The 25191-nt window shown below is 41.4% G+C and overlaps 1 protein-coding gene across 1 annotated transcript; it reads left to right on the top strand.

Annotated features, from left to right (window-relative positions):
• The first annotated feature begins 10713 nt into the window (after nucleotides 1-10713).
• On the top strand, nucleotides 10714-23982 carry snx18a (sorting nexin 18a). The gene is made up of 2 exons (XM_022215859.2): nucleotides 10714-12565; nucleotides 22512-23982. Exons 1-2 carry the CDS (start codon nucleotides 11059-11061, stop codon nucleotides 22763-22765), a joined length of 1761 nt encoding a protein of 586 aa, XP_022071551.1. The 5' UTR covers nucleotides 10714-11058; the 3' UTR covers nucleotides 22766-23982.
• Nucleotides 23983-25191: the final 1209 nt, after the last annotated feature.

The raw sequence follows: 25191 nt of genomic DNA, 5'->3' as shown, positions 1-25191 counted from the left end.
ATACTGTAATTTTAATGTTATAGAATTTTCATGTCCAGTAGATACATTCGGTATATGTTCTCCATGTGAATCAAGAATAAATTCACGTCAATGCTTTTCATTTGATCGAGAACACCCATTTATTAGCAAGCATCACACACAAACACACCACAGAGCTTAATATCATAAAAATCCAGCCTTGGCCAGCCTTTCAGTACGAGCCAAACCAGGTCACATAAAACACCAATGACACAAATAGAAGTTTAAAGACAGGTTGTCGAAAACCTGGGTGACTGTTTGACACCAACTGAAAACAGGTGTTAGCAGAGTCATTTTGGCTTGACAAACTTATTTATCAGTTGATTATAATAGTAGTAGTAGCAGCAGTCGTAGCTTATAGTGTTCCTGTTGTCAAAAATACTTTGTCTTGTCAGGAACAAAAGAAAAGATTAACTACTGGATTTGCAATTTTAGCGGAGAAAGGGTTTAGCTGTAAGGCCGCATTTCCGCTGTCACTGGTCAGAGTTAAACCCAGTGTTATTTATTTACTTGCATGTGTTCAAACAGCAAATGGAATACCAAATGGGTTAGAGGTTTTGACAACATCCTAATTTAAGGAGAATGCAAGGATAATTCAGCAACTGAAAATACATCAACTGTTTAACAACGAAAAAAGGCACCAAAGCTGATGCCAAGCACATGTTGAAATGAACTCAGGAGACACTGAAATAATTACATAAATACCCTTTTTTGCACAACAGTTTTTCCATTTAAGTGTAAAGTATAATTATCTTTCAACTCCTTTTCCCTAAATGTTGAAGTGCTTATTTTTCCTGAACATGAGCCAGATGAGTAAAGGTTTGGACCAGCTTATAAGCAGAAGAGATGGTATTTAGTTATCCCATCATTACCATATGGTTTTAGGTCAGAGCTTGGCAGTTGTCACTGAATCTTTCACATTATTCAAATTCCATAGAAACAACACTTGTGGCTCAACACCTGACAGAATGAATATTTTCCACAAACATCACAGATCTGTCTTTCTAAAGGACAGGGCTAAAATCTTACATTAATGTCATTTCATCTGAGGGTTTAGTCATGCATGTGCAACAGAAATAAATATCTCACCATCAAACGCAACTGTTGTGTAGGATGTTAATTTGCCTACAGCCATAAATGAGCAGAAACGATGCATTCAGAACTATAGCAAGTAAAAGGTTAAAAAGAAGTTTCTATTTGCAAAAGATGTGGCAGGTGCAGCAAAACCTCTTCTCGAGAACAATGCTGTACGCTTTTGTAGAAGTTCTAAAAAAAATAATAGAGCCTTGGTTGTGCTCTGACATACAAAGTGCCTAGCTTCGGTGTCACTAAATGCGTCCTGTCTGATGAACTCTACAACAAGTTAGTGGGGCCAAGAGTTAGCCACATAGTGCAATTGTAATTTGGTAAGGCTGTATCATGGCAACAGCTAGCACCAAATTCCTCTCTTTTGTGTGGTCTTTTTTAACACTATGCTGACCAGGCAGAAGTAGAGTCCCTTCAACGTACTCCAGTTGAAACAGCCGCTGACCAGATCTCTACAAGTGTCATGACTCAAACCACTGTTATTACGCAGCAATGTGAAGCAATTATCTGCTTTCATTCCTGGTCATTCAGGCTACCGCTATAGGCCAAGCCTGACTTAAAACTTCTCCAAAGAGAACAGGAGACAAGCACAATTTCTTACAGGTTTAGCAGCATGTTTCTATTGATTTATAAGAAAGAAGGAGACATAGTTTTAGCCAAAGTTTTGTGCCAGGTCTCCCGTCTTGCACAGCAGGAAAGGAGGCCCAGCGCCTATTGAGTGCCTGACCTCACAGGACAGCCAAGCACTCGGCTCCAACAGTCCCCAGAGTTACAGCTGTGCTTTCCACACAAGTGTTTGTCACAAAAAAAATCTTTAAAGCTTCAAGCACATAAGCTGGGTTTTTATTGGGTTGTTCCACTAAATATACACATAAATATGACTTTAGGTATGATCAAATGTGAAAACTGATCTAAACATGAGTAGTATTAGTCTATTGGAGTTGGTCACAAATGGTGTTATCCTGTCCATGTCTTCTGCCTCTTGGGTTGATCTGTCAGTCGCAGCAACTTTCCATTAACATGTACCAGAGTTTACAGAATAACTCAAGTAAGCTATGAATGTGTCACTTTTGTTCCCCGCAAGATTTGTTACTGTGAGGGCAGAAGCCACAGGCAAGCTAGACATTAATAGCACAGCTGTTCTGGTGGCAGTTCCAGGATGGGACTTTGTAATCTTGACTCAAGAACTGCCCCGGTGAAGCCAGAGTTCAAAGTTCCTCTTAGGTCTCACATCTTGGGAGGCCCCACTATAAACAAGCTGATAGCACTGGGTGGGCAAGTTCCTCCACATTTCAGTGTCCCTCTCTCCCCTCTTGCGAGATGACAGCACAATGTCTGCGTGCACTTTTTTTTCTTCCTCTGGCTTTATAAATTCCCTGGGGAAAAGCCTTCAGTTACAGCTTCCTCTCTATTGTTGTACTGTTTCACCAGCACCCATCCCATCCCTACAATGTGGGCAAGGGACCAAAAGCCATAATCTCCTGGCCCAAAGGCTGGTACAGTGGCCTGGACTGGAATCTGTCTTTCTGGTCACAGGTGTTAGAAATGTGCTCTCAAAACAGTGCAGTGAATTCTTGACTTGTGTGCAGCTTTTTCCTCCTCTGGAGCCACAGTGGCTTGTGTGGAAAATAACAAGCTTCGTGGCATATTACAAAGCTAGCAGGGCTTCCAGAGGGTGTAGCTAGTTGGCTAGTTGTCGTGTTTCACATGTAAACACACTGAGGGTCTGGGTCAACCAGTTACAGCACTGGTAAGACAGAAGCTACGGGCTACACCTGGGACATTAGCACAGACACGGCTAATGCTAATTACAACAACGTGATACCAACTAACTGTTGCTAACCGCACACCTGGGTGACATCACCGTCTGATTATGAGCCCAACTGCCAAGAAAGCAAACGTTAGAAGCAGCAGCAGAGCGTTTGGATTCATTTACTTACCAGATAATCCATGTACTATCGTTGACCAGTCACAGCTGCACGAACTGGCTTCGTAGTAATCCCGTTTTTGCCTAGGCGAGTCCAAAATGTAATGGGTTTTGTACCACACGTCGCTTTGTATTCCCCGCCTTTCGAAGAGCCACAGCAAAAACAGAAAAGCAGCCTTTCGGTTGGGGTTTTACCAGCAGGAATTGTCGCCGTCTTCTTCGCCACAAAAGCCGAGTTTTTTTTAATGCAGCATCGATTAGGTTTGTTTAAAACGACGAGGGCAGCCGGGTTCGTGTGTGGGTATTTTTTCTGTCTGAATAAACAGCCTCTCTCTTCCACCGGCTGACTTCCAGAGGTTTTTTATCACACAATATCAGCTGAGTGTTTGGTTGAGGAAACTAAACGAAGACCTCACGCGTTACGTCACGCACGTCGTTTTTACGCACGTAGCGCGGTCACATGACCAAACACATGGTGGCTATTTTCATTCTGACAAGGAGTCGCTGCTCCCGTATAACACAACTCCTCTTCATTTCAAGTAGGCATTCCCAAACAGAAGGCGTTTGAATTTCAGTGGCTCCTACGAGTTCATTGTGATTATTTTTTATTTTGATGTTAACGACATATTCCCTTTCACGTTATAGGAGGAGATGATTTCCTGATCTTATCTGCGTTGTGACTGCAATGTACCCATTTTCAGACACTGTGACTAAGCTGGATTTTCAGTGGAAGAAGGAGGTTTATTTGATAATCTGGCAGCTTGACTGGATTGTCAAAAGTCACGTACGCGTTGATTTATTATAAGTGATTGACCAATAGCATTTTTTATTCTGATTATTATTAATCAAGGAGACCTGTTACTGATAAACAATATACAGTACATAGGCAGTAAAAATGAGAATTCTGATATCAGAAAGAAAACTTCTATAGTGGCTATTTTTCAAAAATCATGGGCAAATAGTGTAAGCAGTCGAGACCAGTCCATTGTCTGTGCCTTTTGTGTTAATTTATTTATCCATTGTAAGCAAGCAAACAAAAAGAGCAAAGAATTGCAGCTTCTGTTACCTCCTTTGCTCTGGTTAGAAAAACCTAGTAATTATAAGCCCTGTCAGGTGCATGCTGGTCCTATGCCTATCTACCCACTTGGATTTTTGTCAGCCTGTACACACAGATGTGGAAGGCATGAATTCCCCACTATACACTGAATATCCCATAGTGCTACCCTGCATCAACAAAATGAATTTTGTAAGGAAAAACTAAAAGTTAAAAAGCAAAAACTACTCACAATAAGTGGAACAAACTCTGCCAAACAAACTTTCAAACCCCGCCTTACTACTGCAAAAACAACGCAACAGCATCAAAGGTATAACCTGCCACAATGAGGAACTTAAGCTTGACCTAATGCTTGGATTGTGCAATAAAACAGCCCGGCTTGGTTTTTTGGTTCACTGGCCATTTTAATGCCAATGTTCGCTTCCATGCGTGCACATGTTCCATTAAAACCAATTCTCACCATCACTACTTTGAGGAGACACCGTTGCTGCATCCTTGGCTCATCACTGCCGAAAACAACTGTGACTGTCCTAAAGAAATGTGAACAAGCAAGCAAGTGCTTTTTATATTTTCCCATATAGCAGAATGATGATGTGGTGGAGTCAGACCATTCTACAAAGTGCTATATCTGTGCTGAAGATCAATTAATTAAAGTAAAAGAGACTTTTACTTTTGAACATTAGTCCTGCAGTGCCGACAGTTTATTACTCATGATGTGCAACCAGTCATATGGTGTCGTGGGTGGGACATTGCTCAAGATTAGAATGACTACAGATAAAGATAAGGTTGCGTCAGAGTTAAGGTAGTGCAGTTTCAAGCAATTCTATTGGGAAATGATGGGGAAGAAAAAGGACAATATTATAATCATAAAAATGCTGAAGATTGATCTGGCAATCAGCCTGTTGTTCAACTCCCAGTTATTATTATGATTATTATGCATTAGTGTGTATGCAGCTTCTTCACATGACCTCGTTTGACCTGCAATGATGCAACATATCTTACAAACCCATAATCTTTTCTGCATTATCTGTCTCCCAGGTAACATGCAACTGTTGTTAAAAAATTGTGGTGGAATAAAAAGTGCACTTTTTTCTTACTTCCTTAGAGGTACAAAGTAGCAAGTCACTGAAATACTCATGAGACACCAGTATAACTATTTTTACAGATCATTTTAGTGAGATTGGCAACTAGTGCATTTCTTTTCCACTGAAACAAATATAAAAATGATTCTCTTTCTTCATACATCTGGGGAAAGTGATTTGTAGGCTACCGTGGCTGTGTAGCACCACTATACTGAACAATACTGGTATGTTGTTATGTTTGACCTTTGCAGCTTAGCCTTGTTACAATTTTTAAAATACTTTAGCTCAAAACTGTGCTTAAGTAAAGAACTTGAGCAAATGTAAGCTACTTAGTTGCATTCCACTGATGGTATTCACAAAAACATCCTATATACAGTATGCATTATTTAAAAAAATACTAAAATATTTGAATATGAAGATATTGAAAAGGATACTATACCACTTAAGAGCTTTGTAGTTAGTCACAGTTGCTTTTATTTTACAATTTTAACAACTAAGCCAACTACCATCTGAAGAATCTGACATGGTGCCTACACATTCGTGCAACTGCAGATTTCCGTAGTCCAAAATGCAACAGCCCCTGACATACTGCATTATGTACAGAGTACGTAATGAATGAAAGGAGATGGCACAGTAAGTACAAACATAGATCAAACTGAAAGAGTGGCTCCCTCCCACAGCTGCTGCAGTAAGAAGAAGGTGGGTAAAAGAAAGAATGTGAATGTAGCAAATGAAAATGAAATCATGAATGAATTCACGTGAAATTACAATTTGTGTCATTCAGTTTTGTGATCATTTTTAGGCGAGTAAGGAGATTCATAATAGTTACCATAAGGAGTCATGCAAAAAAGAAATCTACCTCAAGCATAAGGAGCATTACTATCTGTGGCACCCTTCATGCTAATCTGACAGACATTACTTCCATTATCTTCCCCAACGGTCTGCACAGAAAACTCTCTATGGACTTGAAAAGCTATTAGAAAATAGGACCAAATTAACAGGACAAAGCTGGCCGAGAATTGTCTAGTGGGAATCAAAATCAGGACTGGGACAGAGTAATTATGTGATATCATACTGATTAGTGGAACGGTATAAATCACGAGTCTGCTAATGTGATGTAAGCTGCATACTGAAGTGATTCCTGTTCCCTGGAGCCCACACTCCCTCTTCAATATTTCATGCGATGTGCTATAAAGGAAATCTCCCTGAACTCTACCAAGTGGAAGGTGAACTGGATGTCCTAAGAAGGGTTCTGAAAGGAACAGAGAATGTTTAAAAGACACAAAAGGACATCATTTCATTTACAAAATACATTAAACACAAAAATTGATCGAGTTGCATTTTCCTGTTTGCGGTATTGAATCAAGTCAAAACGGGAGAAGAGAGACCTCTGGTGGCTTGTAGAACATGTTGTTTGAGCAAATCACATTCAGTTTGAAGAGCCTTTTGTCCAAAGTGGCTTTCAGATTTCCCCACAATCACTTCAGAAGCAATTTGGGGTTCAGTATTTTAGCTGAAAGACTCTTCAATGTGTAGGAAAGAGGATTCTGAGAACACAAACCCTGTGATTTATTGCTGATCTGCTCTAACAGCTGAGCTACTACCAGCTCCATGATAAGCATAAGGTCAAACAATAACATATTAGTGGCCGTATTTCATAATAAGTGCAAAAGGATTGCATAATTTGGGTAAAAACAAGGGTGGCAGCAAGGTCAGATGAACATTTATGTCATTATAATAGGCATGCAGTCAGAGTTTTTAATGATACCTCAAATCAGAATCAGTCTTTATGCTGATTTTTACTATTATTATTGATATTATTTATACTTAATGTAAAGAATGTATGAGCTTATTCTGAAAAAAGAAGCAAAAATATAAAATAGCCACAAGGGGGCAGCATCTACCAAAATAAAAGCTCATCATCGGTACAGGCCTGGCATTGTTGTCCACTGTACATCTCTCTGTAAGGAAATGGTTTGCTTATATAACAGGGTGTCAACAAAATGTGTGGTTTCGACTGGGATTATTTAAACCTGTACATTAAGAACACTATTTAGAGTCATGACAGAAAAGCACAAATTCTGCTTTTGGTTTTAATGGATCTTTGTGTAAAAGAAAGGAGCATCCAGTTTATATTATTATGGTCTTAAATTGCAACCAGTATTTTTAAAAATGCAAAAGTCACCACCACATGTGAAAACAGAAAGTGGAAATTGTTGAAAGTATGTGGCTGGAAAGGGTAATTCATGTGAGCTATGCATTTAAATGCTGCAAAATATACAGTTTAAAAGATTCTGTGCCTCTTCGGGGAGTTTTATATTTAACAGGGTGTAAAAGACAAAGCATATGGTCTGTGAGACACTAAAACGATTCACTGAAAGCAATAATTATGATTTAATTGGTTGCTTCATAAGGCAGGTTTTATAGACTGAAAGCCCTGAAGCTGCTGATGTTAGCCGTGTCCTTTCTGCAGCATTAGACCATCGACATGGATGTTTAAACTACTGATATAAATGACCACATAAAACGTAGTGCAAAACTGTGCTTTTTATTACCTCATAGCAGATGTCCAGAGTAAGAATCGCTTTCAGTCTGTAATCATCTTTTTTGTGTTCTTTGAAACGGCACATTGGAACATCACAGATTAGTTGAAGGAATTTCAGGCTTCAAATCAAACACAATGTGAGCTGTATGGCTTTGGATGATTGAAAATGTCGCACAAGTTCCTATTGATTATAGCCACTAGATAGTATTTGATAAATGAATGCTGCATTGGAAATCATGGAGCATCTAATCAATAAATCGTTCTGCCCAAATCAAACTTTTCAACTTGAAAAACAATATTTAAACATTTAGACAGCCTGGAGATTTTCCTGTCTTATTAAGTAATCTCCTCCTGGGGGACAATTATGACCTGGACCGTGCTGAACTGCATTCTTATTCAAAGATAATTATTTGCTGAGTGTAATAAACTAGCATCCACCCACATACAAGCGAGGATTATTGTAAATCTGCAGTGATTAACTGAGTAGAAAAATTAATTGACAACTGTTTCTCAAGAAAAACTCCAAACATTAGTGGTTGAAGCTTTTAAAAAAATGAATTGCAGCTTTTCTTTCTTATATCTGATTGTAAACTGAATATTTTTGGCTAAATAAAGGAATGGTTAAATAAAGCAAGAAACTGGAAATCATTGCCATTGCTTTGGGAATTAAAACCCGCACCTTTCATTATTTTCCTCATATTTTATGTCAATTACAGTGAATCTGTCACTCAAGATAATCATCTGCATAACAATCAACAATGAAAATCGTGTTTAGTTGCAACCACAGTGACTGCCTATGTGTTCTTTGTAGTCACACAGAGGGATGTGTTAAATCATGTGGGATTACTGGCGGCAGTGGAGAGACTACAGAGCAGAAAGAGGACATTTAGCTATTTGTGTCTGGGGCAGAATGTCTACCTGCTTATACGATCAATAGATTTATTCCTGTATTTTTAGATCAGTGGTTTATGAAATCTGGATTGAATAAAAAACTGGTTTTAAAAATAGACGTACACAAAGTGATTTAGACGTACACAAAGTGATTTAGACGTACACAAAGTGATTTAGCCCTGAACTGAAAGCACTGTGGATGTTAGGAATGTGGACCAGTCAGTATGATGTCAGCATTTTGTAGATGGCATTCCTTCCAAATGACGTTGACAAGATCCCAAGTCAACCTGACATCCAGTCGACCATCTAGATCAGCTGCAGTCTTATCTTTAAACAAGAAATCAGATTATCTTCTGGCTTTGAAGTCTCCATAGCTTTACACTACTGCAACATTCCACTGTTTATTTCAAATCGTATAATACACAATTTAATGAAAATTTCAAAGCCAAGGACTGGATTACATTCTTTTTAAAATGTTTTTCATATTTGAGACATCAGACGTTAGAGTGTATCAGCAGGTTAGGGATAGGGGAGTGCTTGTAACAGCTTTTAGACCTTATGTGAGAAATTGAAATTTAAGTAGATTTTATAGGAAAGTGAATAGAATAAGTAACAAAATCACCATCCATAGTGAGTGGACTCATGGCTTCAGCATTTTTAAAATGTATAAATAGCTAAGATCCTACGTTAAAACACTCTTTATTACTTTAATTCTAGTATTTTCAGGGTCGCAGCTACCATTTAGGTAATGGAAAATATTTAGTATTTTGGGAAATGACAAACAAACTGTCACTTATAGTCTTAGGTGAAAATCATGTGTAAAAACAGTCTTCTTGGTACTGACTACATCAAAATCCTTTGTTTATTTAAGGCTTCAGCTGTCTGTTGGACTGAACTGCATCTCACATTAGGCATAGTTGAAGGGAAATTACAAATGGTAAATATGATCAACAACAACAAAAAATTGAATAGTGCACCATATACTTAAACACTAACACAGTTTGCTTTTTTGCTTCAATGCAGGAATTTCTCTCAGAGTTTGTACATTGTGTTTTTTTTAATCACTGGTGTTCATCTTATTTTATTGACTTTCATTTATCAATTTTCAATCCTGAAATATTTAATATTATAATTTTTTAATCTTGCGAGTTTTTATTTAGGGCTTGTTTAATGTTGCTTTGCGGAGCACTTTGGGATGTTTGCATTTAAAGTGAAGCTTCAAGATCCTTTCTAATGATGATTTCAAAAAGTCTTACTTAAAGAAAAGCGTGTCAGTACTTCAGAATAATTGTAAATGTATATAAAAAGTAAAGCTGTGCAGGTGAAAGTTTTTCTGGTGTACCACTGAGCCACTTTTATCAGTTAATCAGTGTTGATGCATCAACATGCAAGTATTATTTTAACACTGGATCTAATCAAGCTGGAGCTAAACAACTCCTTGTATTTAATAGCTCAGTCATAGTTTTTATATAATACCAATCTAAAAGTAACTAGTAGCCTAACAGTGTGTGACCGATGAATTTAGTGGAGAAACAAAATCACAGTAGTTTGCCTTTTTAATAAAATAAATATTTTGAAGTGAAAATGGACACTAAATTACATGTATCTCAAATATACAGATTCTAAATTTATTGCCATTTTATTAGCCACAAAATTTACATGGGGGACTTTGAAATCCAGAGTGCACAGACAGAAGACTATACCTGTGTTTTTGCAATTTGGGCAGAAAAACTATATTTATTGAATATGATGTCATGCTATATTTTGTATTGAATGGACTAAGTAACAATATCAACTATTCCACTCAGCTTGTGATCATTCTGGGCATATTTTCCATGCACGAATCCAAAGGCTTTGGTAGATTTGCTGTTGAAATCCAACAATATGGCACTTTATTGGAACATGTAGAAGACAAACAGCTGCTCAGACATTCACTATTTTCAAAGATGGACATTGTATTTAAAATGTCAAACAACTGTTATTGTGCAATCTGTTTTGTAGGAGGTCATGAGACACGCAACAGGTCTGGAGCAGCCTTGTCGCAGTTCTGACAGGTTTGACTTGTGTTGTCTGGCTGGATTTCGCAGTGTGTCGTAGCTCCGCCCTCGATTATTCAGCCTGGCCGACGTGCGGTTGCTGCGCAGCGTGTGAAGACAGAAGCGTCCGACTGGGATCGGAGGGAGGCTGGAGGAGCTCAGATTAGAGTTGTTGTGGCAGAAAAAAACACCGTCAATCCAGCTCCACACGCTGCAGCCTCTGGACTGAAACCACCGCGGCTTCCTCTCGGCTCCGACCGAGACGCAGCGCTGCGCACAGAGGGTCTCCCGAGCAGGATTTCCCCCCACGCTGTTAGAAGTTTGTCCGCGGAGTTTCCAGGAGTAGTTTCGGGTGGGTTTGACAGAGCTAACCGCCTGCTATTCCCTCCTTGCATCCCGGTGTCCAGCTGCGGGGAATCATGGCGCTCCGAGCCAGAGCGCTGTACGACTTCAACTCGGAGAACCCCGGAGAGGTGTCGGTGAAGGAGAACGAGATCCTAACTTTGTACAGCGAGAAGGACATCGAGGGCTGGTTCGAGGGGACGAACAGCAAAGGAGAGAGGGGACTGTTCCCCGCTTCCTACGTGGAGATCCTGCGCGGCGACGCCTCCTCCACGTTGAACAACAACAGCTGCAACACATCTGGGGACACTTACCCGGACTCCCGGTACGCCAACATCCCATCCGGAGGGTTTGACGGCTCCTATAAGCCCAAAGTTGAGAACTTTTCTAAACCGACTCCTCCCGGTTTCACCACTTTCTCAGCCCCACTACAGCAGCAGCATCACCCCTACCAGCAGCCCAGTCCAGGCAGCGATGATGACTGGGATGATGACTGGGATGACAGCTCCACTGTGGCGGATGAGCCGGGCACTGTGGGAGGAAGGTACAATGACTTTGAAGGCAACGGGCCCTCCACCTACAGAGTGTCAACATCCTCAATGGCAAGAGGAAACGCACAGCAAGCAAAGAGCTCTGCTACGGTCAGCAGGAACCTGAACCGGTTCTCCACCTTTGTGAAGTCAGGAGGGGAGGCGTTTGTTCTCGGGGAGGCAGCCGGTTTCGTGAAAGATGGGGATAAGATCTGCGTGGTGATGGGTCAGTACGGTCCGGAGTGGCAGGAGAACCCGTACCCCTTCACCTGTACGATAGACGACCCCACTAAACAGACCAAGTTCAAGGGCATGAAGAGCTACATCTCCTACAAGCTGACCCCCACCCACACTCAGAACCAGGTGAACAGGAGGTACAAGCACTTTGACTGGCTCTATGCCCGACTGGTGGAGAAGTTCCCCGTCATCTCGGTGCCACACATCCCCGAGAAGCAGGCCACGGGGCGCTTCGAGGAGGACTTCATCTCCAAGAGGAGGAAAGGCCTCATCTGGTGGATGAACCACATGACCAGCCACCCGGTGCTGGCCAGGTGCGACGTCTTCCAGCACTTCCTCACCTGCAACAGCACCGACGAGAAGGCCTGGAAGCAGGGCAAGAGGAAGGCCGAGAAGGACGAGATGGTCGGAGCCAACTTCTTCCTCACCATCAGCACTCCTGCGGCTCCCCTCGACTTCCAGGAGGTGGAGAGCAAAATAGACGGGTTCAAAACTTTCACCAAACGGATGGACGACAGCACCTTGCAGCTCAACGCCACGGTCAACGAGTTTGCCCGCAAGCAGATCAGCGGCTTCAAGAAGGAGTATCAGAAAGTGGGGATGTCTTTTAAAGTCCTGAGCCAGGCGTTTGAGATGGACCAGCAGACGTATTCTGCAGGACTCAACCAAGCCATCTCCTTCACTGGGGACACATATGAAGCCATCGGGGAGTATTTTGCAGAGCAGCCCAGCAAGGACCTCGACCCAATCATGGATTTGTTAGCACTTTACCAGGGACATCTGGCGAACTACCCAGACATCATCCATGTTCAGAAAGGTAAACTAAAAGCACTGTCAGACACATTTTTACATTCGTCACTCACTGATTTCTCATTTTGCCTCAGAAATGACAGATTGCTGTCACACTGTTAATGTTGAATTACATCTCTTCTAGACTTTTAAAACTCTTAGTATCGAATAACTGAACTGACAGCAAGATATAGACCTCATGACTCCTAAAATGGCCTAAACTATTAACATAATATGTGAAAGATGCACATCAAATCTCAAATGTTTCATAATGTTAGTTAAGGATAGACTGATTATCGGCCTGGCCGGTCATTGTGGCTGATATTTGCCATCTTTTAGATTATCGGTCGATTATTGATGAATTCAGTGTACTACTTCAGGTCTGATGCAGCCTCCTCTGTCTGTCGTCACTCTGTGGTCTCAGAAATGTTTCTCAAGCAGAGACTAAGAAAAACTGAACAAGAAACACAAGCTGTTGCCACAAACCAAGTTATTCGCTCCTCTCACAGTGGCTAAGGCTACGCTAACAGTTAAGTTAGAAGGCAGCCACAAAATGACCCCGAAACAGAGTCTGGAAGACAATAATTAATAATGTTTTATGATATGAACCTTAGTGGACAACAGAAGTGATAGATAAGTGAAAGATTAAGTAAGCAGAAGAACAGCAAACATAACTGCAGGAGACAAACTGATCACACAGAAGCAGAGGAGAGCGTCCTAATTTGATCACTCCTGCTTCTATTTTTGTATTTGGTTATAGTCACCCTTATTAATAAAGAAGCTTAGTTATGAATGACAGGTTCCTGCTATAACGTGCTTTTAAAACATTTCAGAAAATGTGCACTGCTTCCAAATATTTGTTTCTCCAGTCCCAACAATCAGAATCTGTATCAGCACTAAAATGCCACTCAATTCAAAATTCACCACAGGCACAAATAAACCAAAACCATACGGTAACTATAGGATCATATATGCTGCTTCTAGACATTACTTTCTACCACAAGATCTACCACTGCTGGCTACAGTAAATTATTAAGTCATTCATTTCAGGCTGTCATGCTCCTGTTAGAGCAGCAGGCTACAATCCAGCCGGTGTCACCTTTGCAAAGCAAATAGGGAGAGTTTGCATTAGGAAATCAGTCCACATCCCACTGTTTGACTCACCTGCTGAAGTTGGTGCCACCCAGTTTGCCCTGTGTTTGAGTTTCCATTTCTGGTGACGTACTGCATGTTAGTGCTACAGGGACACCGTCCTACCTGGTTGGTCAGTAACAATACTGACACAAGCCGAACGACGTGACCGAAACCTGCATTAATGAGGCTTTCTAGATTAACTGGATTGTTAGGCTGATCTAGGCCATCTTCCTACATGACCTCAACCCAGCCATTGTTTTCATTGTGTGTCAAAATGTCACACATAAGGAGGCGACTCTGTTATGTAAAAGGCAAAGCGTTGTGGAAAAGGGTTTAGAGAGACTCTGTCGCTGCTGCTGCCGTATGTGAGAATGTTGCATCTCTCTTACACATGCAGCTCAAACCAAATCACTCCCGCTCTCAGAAGGCTTTCTTGTGCCAACATGTGCTCCTTTTTATTTTCAAAGTGAGAATCCTACCTGAAGCAGCGCCATGTAGGACATGCTGTAGGATACAGGCCAACATACACAAGATTAGAGGACGATGTGAACTAATCCTTTTCATCCTGTGCATTATTTCTGATTCGTGTGTTCGCAATCCTGTCATCCTCTAGTCAGAGGCCCCGGTACGTCATTTATTAGATACAGAATCAAAAAAATGAACTCTCAAACTTGCCAAATCGACTCGATTGGAGCCACAACTCAAACTGTTTGCCTGCGGGCGTCTCCGTTTATCATCCGAGTCTCTGCAAACACTAGAGCCCTTTTTGCTCCACAATAGGACGAAACACATCTCTGGAGAAACAGGACGAGGCTGTGTTTGGGCTGAAGCGGGACACAAACTTCCCAGTCAGCTCAAATCAAGTTTGCCACGTAGACCACACACACACACACACACACACACACACACACACACACACACACACACACACACACACACACACACACACACACACACACACACACACACACCCCGACATACTCAGCCCAAATAAGGTGACACAGCCATTTACACAGTCGGGGTATGATAAGAGATTTGGAAGACCTTGCTGTAGGCAAAATGTTGAGAAAAGTGGCACACACACACAGAGCACCGGTAGGCTGGGAACAAAGCTGATGGAAAAGACAGGGCATGAAGCACATGAAAGCAGAGCCACGTGTAGCATGTTCAATCCAAACTCACTTTGATCTCATCTTCTTTTAATACACTGGGGCTGTTTAGTTCCTCATTTTTTTAAATCCAGCTGAGCCAGTTTTTTTTCACTCATGCATTCCTTTTACCCTTGATCATAATGTAAGTGAGGCATGCTAATTCATCTCTATTTATATGAAAATCGTTAGACAAAAGTGCACTCCCTCCTATCTGAAAACATTTAGAATGTCAAACAGCAGTGACAAATTGAAGCCATTAACTTGTAAACGTCCCTCATTTATGACACCTGAATGGCAGCTTGTCCCCTCAGATTGCCAGGAAGCGTTCAATGCAAATATATGCTGCAAAAGCACATGACATTTCTGCTCTTAAGTCTATTTATGCTGTCTGCATGCCTTGTGTAAACATAGACTACAGGACATCTATTAGTACTGCGGTGACATGACTGTAATTAGAGAGGCAGGTACCTGAAAGCATAGGTGGTTTTAAATGCAGATGGCTTAAATTTAGCTGATGCATCATTGTGTGAAGACAAAACTGTAACTTTTCTGCCTTTTAACTGCATCTCAGTTGTGCTTTTCCTCCATCCTGTCTGTTGCCACAAGTGGAGGGAAGGTCCAGAAGTGTGTTTCCACTCATATGAACTGAGGTTTTTGCAGTCTTGTCCCGGTTGTTCACCTGCGGAGAGGCTCGGCCACATCCTTTGTTGTCATAAACCAAAGTGCACATTTCCACTGCAGAAGTGGTTACACAGAAACTCATTGTCAGGTGGGACTGAAAGTTCTCACCCCTGCATCAGGGAAGCAGAACTTCAACTCAACCAGACAGAGAAACGGTGAACTTGCAAGCTTTAGATATACATGTTGTTTGGTCACTGTCGCCCCATTTAGGATGCTTTCTCTGAAGGTCTTGTATTAATATCACAGTTGCTGTCTGTGTGCTTCTCAGTATAATCAATAGCTGGATTTATTTTTAGGCATTTATGTCATTAGGACCACAGACAACGGGCCAGTTTTATTTGTCCAGTGACCGCTGAAACGTGAGCGTCCCCACAGAGGGACATCAACCATCAGCCCATCGATCTCCACCTCTACAGGGACTCCATTAGCCATTAGTGTGCAGCTCGGCAGGCACAATGCTAACTAATCTGACTTTGTTTTGACGAAAACATATTGAGCTTTACTATGTTTTTGTCACAATCTGGCGTTGAAGCCTTGACAGCGTTCAGGTGTGATGTTTTCTTCTCATTTCAAGCTCTTGAGAAAGGGAGAGGGAGGGGAAGAGTTTCACAAATACAGTCCGCAGACAGTGGTGAAGGACTTCAGTCTGGCTGATTACCAAAGAAATCCAATTTAAATGCTTCTGTACAGCATGAATAAAGGGAGAGTTGTTAGACGAATAATTCAATGAAAACTTCACTGCATATGTTTAGGTCTGAATGGGATGCAGAAGTGAAACACATTCATCTTGTTTTTTTCTGAGCTTTTCCACAGTGCACAATGTGATAATAGTGATCCTGCCTGCTGTGCTTCCTGCAGGAAAAACCTGTTGACTTTAGACCAAAGCATGACAATATACTTTAGTCTGCAGTCAACTGTAAGTGCTGTAGCTACAATAATAGAGCGCAACTCAGTTATGCATTTGCAGTTGTTGTTATTTACTTGATTAAAAAGTTCAGATATTTGCTTTTTATCTGGCTGATAAAATAGACAAGGAATGATCTCAATCCCATTTTCATGCTGTAGTTTACAGTTTAGTTTAATCGGGTTACTTGAAGCCTAGTCTGCCTACACAACACAAAGCCTGGAAGAGAGGGAAGTATGATAAGCCGAGCTGGTGAATTAATTATTTATGGCCTCTCTTTCCCTTGTTAAATTTACCTATTCAGCACATCCCTTGGAGCAGTCTGATTTCGTCTGATCTCATCACAGTTTTATCACCACATCAAGCGATAACACAATGGCAGGCGGGTAGGGGAAAGCACCGATTTACAAGGGTGTCAGGCTATTTGCCGAGTCAGCCGTTCAGCCGACACCTCCTCTGTGTGAACACACACACACACACACACACACACACACACACACACACACACACACACACACACACACACACACACACACACACGGCTACAGGCTGTTTAAATGTCCTCTAATGCACGAATTGATAACCGAGGTGCAGGACTGATGGGATGGGGATTGCCGCTGGTTGTGCAGGTCACAGGCTCGCAGTAGCTCAGTGTTGTGTAACCAGCGATTACGTAAGAGCAGAAAGCGGCAGCCTGCAGTGAGTCCAGGAGGGCTGAGTGCCACCTCCGTACGCCGAGGGAGGACGTCCACACAGGACATATACAGGAGCTGTTCTTCTTTAGGGTGTCGGTCTGCAGTATGCAGAAAACCTGAGTTACTGTCACTGGGTTTGTGCAGTGTTAAGTAACGCTAGGGCTTGAATGTGTGTAGGTTGTCATAAAGAAAAGAGCATTATGCATTTCAAATACACTCAGTAGCTGTAACGCTGAAAGAGGCCAGAAGCAGAAGTCAGGCTCTTACAAGAAGACATCAGAGGCAACACTGTGGTGAAATCTTGAGTTCAATGATGTCTTAGATCACAAATTCTCACAGATCATATGCTCACTTTATTGACGATGTTTCTGTCCTACAAATATACTGTATTTGGTGCATGATGTGTTGATTCTTTCAGTATTCAGGAGTTATTGACCCAAAAATGTGACTGAATCTCCAGCACCAAAGGTTTGAGATGAGAGGATTTGAAATTAAATATTCTAAAAATGATTTAAGTACACTTCTCTTTAAAATACTGAACTACTTTAAAAGTTTGTTGCAGTTATGTTTAGCTTAACAGTGATGGTGGATGCAACGATGTCAGCAAAACTAACAATAGTCATTTGATAGTTTGATTCATTTTCTAAACAAAAAATAATTGACACAACTAACATTTTGGGTTCCATCTTCCTAAATGGTGCAATTTGTTGCTTTTCTTGTCATATGTGACATTAAGTAAAATAGCATCTGGTTTTTTAACTGTCAATTGAAAAAAAGAAACTTCACTTGTGACGGACATTTTTCTACATTTTCTGACATTTTGTAGCATAAACAATTTCATTTCATTTATTCTTTTCCATGGTAATGCATGAAAAATCAACAAATGGATACAATTTATAAAGCACAGAATACACACATCCCATGTAAAAGAACAGGAGTAGGATGAAGAATAAGTCTTTTTAACTCCTTCCACAATCAATTAGTGGTGAACAGAACATATTTGCAGGACGGGACAAACTCAGTATCTTTATAGTTCTCTTTGTGTAAACCACCTGCTGAGCAGTGGCATTGAAAATGAAGTGGCTCTACATGTTTCAGTTTGCTGACACCACCGTCCATGACTGTACTCCTGCCTTTTCTCATAAAGTCTCCATGGTAACAATTATTCCTCCTTAGTCCATTAGTGGGCTTTTAAAACACAGGAAGCCAGAGACCTTTAAGGTACAGCGAACAGCTTCAGGATTTATATTTAAGTCTTTAGACAGCCGCGTTCCCGTCTGTCTTTTCAACACCTCATATCTGTCTCTCCTTTTGTCATATTCTGTTGTACACAACACTAATGTCCAAGATGTGGGTTAAACCACAGCTGAACAGTGAAGAAGTGTCTTTTTGGTGTGATTGTCAGCTGTCATAAAACCTTACATGTTGAGTGATCAGAAAGAAAACAGCTGATAAAATCTTGTGAAATTTAAAGGAAGTCAAAAATGTGATGGGTCAGGTCACTGCGATCTCACCGGGAAACAAGCAAGCCGAGTCAGAGTTTCAGCAAAGTGCCGGTGACTCAGTTCACATAATGACCAGAAAAAACTCCCATGACACAGTCGATACAGGAAGCTTTTGCTGCCTGCCTTGAGGTCACGAATCTCACCTCCACACTCCACCCTGAGTGGATTACGCTGTCGGTCAGCCGGTCACGCCATGCAGCATGTTTCACTTGTCTTGCTACACGATGTTTGGGCCATTTTGAACAATTATGACATGTCAGCGTCAACACCTGATAACATCACATGCTCCTGTAGTACGTCAGTAGTTTCTACATGTCAGTGTATTGAGCAAAACGATGTTTTAACAAAGATCTAGGGCAGATAAAATGGGTTCATTGCAAGTTCTGTTTAAAACTTTTCAGGGCTATGATCATTTTCATAATTGGTTAATATGCAAGTTGTTTTCTTGACGGTTTGGTTTATAAAATGTCAGGAAATGCCACACAAATATCTTGTGGCATTTCCAGAGACTAATGCACCAGAAATGCATAGACTCAACAAGCCCTCATGAATATGAAACTAGTGAGAAACTAGTAAATCTTTGGCCATGTTTAATGAAATGTTTAAGAGGATACACAGTTCATTTAAAAAAATATTTTCAAACCACCTCTCTTTGACATACAAGAACAGATTCTAAGAAACACTAAGACCTGATGTAACCACACAAACATTAGCCTCTATGCTACCGCTCTACCCAGTGTGTCTCCGTCCTCTTTAATTCCAGTTGTGACACTTTAAGCAGTAAGTTCAGAGCGAGCATCACATCCTGCCAGCTCCTTCTGCTTCACAACCTAAAACTTATTGCTCATGACATTTTCTTTCTTCAGTCGGTCAGAAAATGTCAGCGTTTTGATAAGTCATCGTCCGTGAGCTCCCAGTGCCATGACCCTGCCTTCTGCTCACATCGAAACATCTGTCTGGAAGGTTAGAAGCTAATTTCTTGGTTTGGCACCAGAATGACTGAAGGCTTATTCTGCTGCAAGCAAAAGGAAGCAGCACTGACAGTTGATACTTGTGAAAAAGGCGAGGTTGCAAACCATCATGTCTCTCCTCCTCTGTTACCACAGTGTCCACCACAATGACGGCAGCAAGTAGCTCCGGCTGGCAGTGAGAAGGCTCAGAGCAGACTCTAGTGATGCTCTCGGTATGAAGCAAAGTGCTGTTTGACTATTTCACTTCAATTCAGCTGTAGAGCTGCTGCGCGTGAACGTAAAGATGCAGAGGTTCAGTCCAACAGCTGAACGCAAAAAGTGGTCGAAATTCATGAGTAACCACCACAGAATGTAAACCTTTGTAGTTGTGCTATGATAAAATAATGTGAATGAAAAAAGTCTGAACATGTAACACTAGATTTGACTGTTAAGCTAGTTGCTGTAACTGTCAATCTCATTTATGTTCACAGCACATGTGCAGTTTATAATAATGGTATCAGATTTGTCATAGAAATTCATTTTTTTTGAACAATAAGTCCCTCATTTCCAACACAATTAGAGGCTTGTAGATGGACAGTTTTGCTAGCCTAGCCGCGCTAGACCCATGTTCTGAAGGCACAAGGGTCTAGGACCGCTCGACAGGGAGGGAGGCGGGCTAAAAGGTTGTCTTTCAAATCACTCTGCAGCAATTGGGTAGGTATACAACCAATCAGTGCAACGAATAGGCTGACGTAGTTCCTAGAGCGCCGGCGGATTGTGGCTAAGTCCCATTAGCTTCCCAACCAGCGGAGCCAACTGGTATATTAAGGATTTGCCATATCCCGTCGGCATAAGTCCAAATACGTCTTTTTTCTCAATGAAACACTTCAGTGCCGCCCCTTGTTTATCTTTCAAGTTGAATTTTAGCTGCAAATCTTTAAGGGCTGTGGCCAAAGCCGAGTCGAAAGATAACTGTTTATTGTGCGCCGGTTGTTTCTGTCAGAATCTTCGCGCCTCTGTCGTCACTTAGTTACGCCCACCTTCTGACTCTACACTTCATGGTGATTGGTCCGGCCAGTTTTAGGAGAATCCAGCCTCGAGCCTTATGGAGGGTAACTAGACCCACCCTGGCAGAGAATTAAATTCGTTGCCATGGGTTGTCTAGCGCGGCTAGGCTACAGTTTTGCCAGACTAAGGTTTTATCATTTATAGCTAGTGCAGGTCAACTAATGATTAGCAGATCTAGTCATCAGCTTTTTTTCTGACTAACAATATTTTTTTTCCAGAAAAAAGAAATATTGTAAAATATGCACTACTTCAGCTCAGATGCAGCTGCTTCACTCCATCTGTGGCCCCTCTGATTGGTCACACATCACAACTAACGGCACATCAGCACAGAAGGATAAATGTTGAAAAAATTATCTTTTAATCGTGACTTGCTTTCAACTGAGAACCCTGTAAAAGAGGACTAAAATGTGCTTCTGGTGATTCCACACATGATTTGTGCTGAAAAAAAAAGCTGGAGATAAAGCTGCAAGCCCCAGGGAAAAGAGTACTAACTCCATCCAGCAGATAAGTGATATGGAAACGTGTGGATCAGGCTCTTATTTTGTAATCCTGTTTTGCTGCTAAGCGTTTGAAGAAGCATTGCAAAGATTTGATTTTGTTTGGTTATTAAAATACCGGATTTAGGTTCACACGCATTATCTGTAGGTTTAATGTTGCTAACATATGGGTTCGTGATTGCCGTAGTGAAATTGCTCCCTACACTCTGAAAAGCTAATATCTGACTAGAGGAGCCTGACTGATGCTGATTGGCAAACTTTGAGATGACACAGTTTCTTACTTACCCCAAATGTCTTTTTCTACATGTGTTCTGTACCAAAAAGCAAATATATAAATGATATACAGATATGATACTGATATATCTGTGACAGACCAGTATCATCCATTAGTATCAGCCAAATGATGTACTCTGTCTGACTTTTTTCCACATAACCTGTAACCCCTCAATATATAGTTAGCCAGTGAAATACTCCTTGTTGTCAGTAATAATATCAATGTTCTGACAGACAAGTCTCACTACTTGCAGCCATCTTTGCCACGCCACCCAGGCAGTTATTTTGGGCTCACAAGACCAGGTCTCTATCTCAGTAAATATAAACACATGACATAAAAGCTGCATGTCAAGAATCACCTGTCAAAAGTTTAAAATCTTCTGTGCAAAGTATAAAAAGTGCTTTTGCAGGTACATAGTGAGACCACACCTTACTTGTATCAGTGCAGCAACGGGTTTGACTGTATTTTTCTCATGTAGCTGTTGCAAAGCAGACATTATAAAGTTTTTACATATATTCAGGATTGTTTATAATGTCTCTGGTAATACTCAGCGTACTGCAGTCAGCTTGTTAGATGGACATGCTAACCATAAAATCCATTCATTACATTTCTGCTCTTAGCGGTTAGCTCAGGTCAATTGCTTGACCATGATATCAGTATTAAAGAGGAGCTATGTCTTACAAAACAAATGTGTTCACATTTGGTCGGCACCTTGCCCATGTTAATATTATGTCCTCAAAGTTGCCTTCAACCTCAGTAGTTGACATCAAACTAACAGAAAAAATTCCCATAAATGGCTGGAATAGGCTTTGAAGTGACATAATGTAGCAAATATTTTTAGAGCTGAGGCCCTCACATTCTCCAACTATAGATACAGATGTGGCTCTGCTTGGTTCCCAGGGAGTTTGGAACAAACTGGTCTAGCACAGGAGCCTCTGTTTTAGTCAGTTTCATAAGTTTAAAGGTTACATTTAAGGAAATAACATCTCGTGTCTTTAAAAATGGGACATCCTTGAAGTTTGTTTTGCAGTTTTGGTGAGATTAATGGCCTGTTGTGTATAAATTTGCTCACAAAAGCAAATCTTAATTCCTGCCTCTTCTTTTTCCTCAAACAGGAGCTCTGACAAAGGTGAAAGAGAGCCAAAAGCATGTGGAGGAGGGCAAGATGGACCGGGCGCAGGCGGAAGGCATCAACGACCGCTGCAACATCATCTCCTGCGCCACGCTGGCCGAGATCCAGCATTTCCACCAGATCCGTGTGCGAGACTTCAAGGCTCAGATGCAGCACTACCTGCAGCAGCAGATCGCCTTCTTTCAGAAAATCACGGGCAAACTAGAGGAAGCTCTGCAGAAATACGACAACGCGTAGCGGAGCTCTCAGCCCATCGGGTTAGACCTTGGTGATGTATGGCGGTGCGCCTCCCTCGGTCAGCCGGTGGCGTTTTTGGCAAACAACAGCCGGCATCACACGCTGCTGAATGCTGCTTATCTGGCAGGGGAGGAGCGTTCAAGGAGATTACGCTCCGGTAATAATGAAATTTCAACCAATTTAAGGTTTCCGTGTGTGTTGGCCACGTTCTTTGGGCACCGAATGTCCTTCTATAAGAGAGGACGTCGATGAAGTCAGGCCAGCTTTTACTACAAAGGTCTAATTTATTGGAATCGACAGCAACAAGGAGCAGCACTGGGCCCGTCGTATGAATGAATTCAATCTAATCACTGTTCCAACCTGCAGAGAGTGAACCTTGTATTCCCTGCTGCCTACACATCTGGTGCAAGATTTTCTATATCAAGTGTTTTTCGCCTTACGACACTGTTTTTAACTGACTGTTGGAGTGACGACGCTCTCGTGGCCAACACACTGCCTTTCTGGAAACACCTGAACACTTAATCCCGGTATATTTCTTCTTGGGCAAATAGGACGAAGAAATGTTTACAGTCTCCTCACTGAGCTGCCACTGTCACCACTGACTCGCTGTGCCTTCTGATTGCATCTCTCTGGTCATTTTTTGTTACTAAAAAGCTTTATATACTGTTTATGTAGAAGTATATTGTGTTTGTTTTTACCGAGCTACAAGAAAAGGATCACTTTGAAAGAGGGCAGCGTGTTTTATGGGAAAAGATGTTCAATTATGCTGTTTTAATCGCAGTCTGGATCACAAATTACCTGCTTTGACAATTAAGACCCATATTTTACAGCAAACACTGGTGCTGATTGAAGCACTGGGACGCTTCTAGGGCTGGCCCGAGTAGTGGTTTCTGGCCTCCGAATATTCGGGCCCTATTTAAGATGAATACTCGAATATTTGTTACGCCAAATAACGTGGTCCAGCCCTAGATGCTTCCAATGTGGGATAACCTGAATTTTTGTCCGCAGTAAGTGTTGGTTTCAGGCTTAGTTTTCAGAGGCAGGCTGGTAGAGGTTAGAGGATTCCTCGCCTGTTTTAATTCTGCAGTCCTTTTCATAACACACTTCTAGACAGTTGGGTTCTACTGATGTTTTTAACCTTTGTGACGCCGGTTGTGTCATGGAGAGATTAATGTAGAAGCAGAGATGCAAAATAAATTTCCTCATTAAGAGAAATACCTTGGCTGCTCCTGTGTGTTTTGTCAAGTATGTTTGATTATTTCAACCCACAACACAAGCGTAAATACCTGAAAGAAAGCCAGGAGACCATTGTTTATGTGATGACAGGTTAATTTGCCTTTTAAAGTGCCTCAGACACACACAAGTCAGACAAAAAGAATGTACACAACCAATGTGATGCAGCCACTTATCTGCTTTACGAGGCCAAAAAGGTGCAGGGAGGAAACTGTACAGCTCTGCAGGTTTCCTTGGCTTCTTCCCCCGGAGGACTGTTGTGTCGTGGCTGTGTTTCATGCTAAGCTCACGCTCAGCTCGCAGATCTGCTGACAGCACAGAGCCCGGCCGGCCATCTGGGACATCTGGGCGCCGTTAGAAGTGTCAGAGTGGATGACGGTGAACATGGAGAGAACAGGAAAAGGTCAAAAAACAGCTGGGAGGGGTTTTCATTAGCTATCAACACCGCTGCTTATATCCAAGGAAACAAAGCTGGCTGACTGGAGATTTATGTCCTTTGCTAGAAATTCTCCCTGTACACTCTGGTGTTTGTTTACAAGCTTACGGTGAATATACTTGGAGGCACTGTGTTTTGTTGCCTGACGAGAATTTAGTTTGACAGATGTGATGTTGAGCAGAAAATAACAGATGTTTCGTCACCGCTGGAGGCCACGGCAGCAGGTTCTTTAAACATGTGAGTTTGTGCTAATTATATCTAATCCCACTAGCAGATTATCTATTAAGACCTCCCATCTCCGCTCCGTCCTTTTCTGCCAAACCAGAACAGAGAAATTTACAGAGACATGCATAGATTATGGATCTGTAAATGCTCTTGCCAAGACATTCTGAAATGGTGTTAATTGTTAAAAAATGATACTAGGTACTATCACAAAATCTACAAAGACTCTCACCTCAAAAGGCTTGTTATGTGTAGTTAATTTAACTGTTTCCTAAGGGAGGGGCCTTTTAATTGCAAAAAGACTAGCAACTGAGCTGATTATCATCGGTTTGTAGAGTTTTTAAAAATGTATAATGATTCCAAATGACAAATTAAAGGACCACCAAAGCTTCATGTGCGTTTAGACCTGAATGTCTGTATCAGATTTTGTGGCATCCACCCAACAGATGTCAAAACACTGATTCAAAATCACAAAAGTTAACACAACACACAGTTAACAACAACAATCTGTAGCCTTGATCTGTGGTAAAATAAT

This window comes from Acanthochromis polyacanthus, chromosome 7, assembly GCF_021347895.1.
Source record: "Acanthochromis polyacanthus isolate Apoly-LR-REF ecotype Palm Island chromosome 7, KAUST_Apoly_ChrSc, whole genome shotgun sequence".
Lineage (NCBI taxonomy): Eukaryota > Metazoa > Chordata > Actinopteri > Pomacentridae > Acanthochromis > Acanthochromis polyacanthus.
The sequence above is the reverse complement of the archived record's forward strand: the minus strand, read 5'-3'. Positions and strand labels throughout refer to the sequence as shown.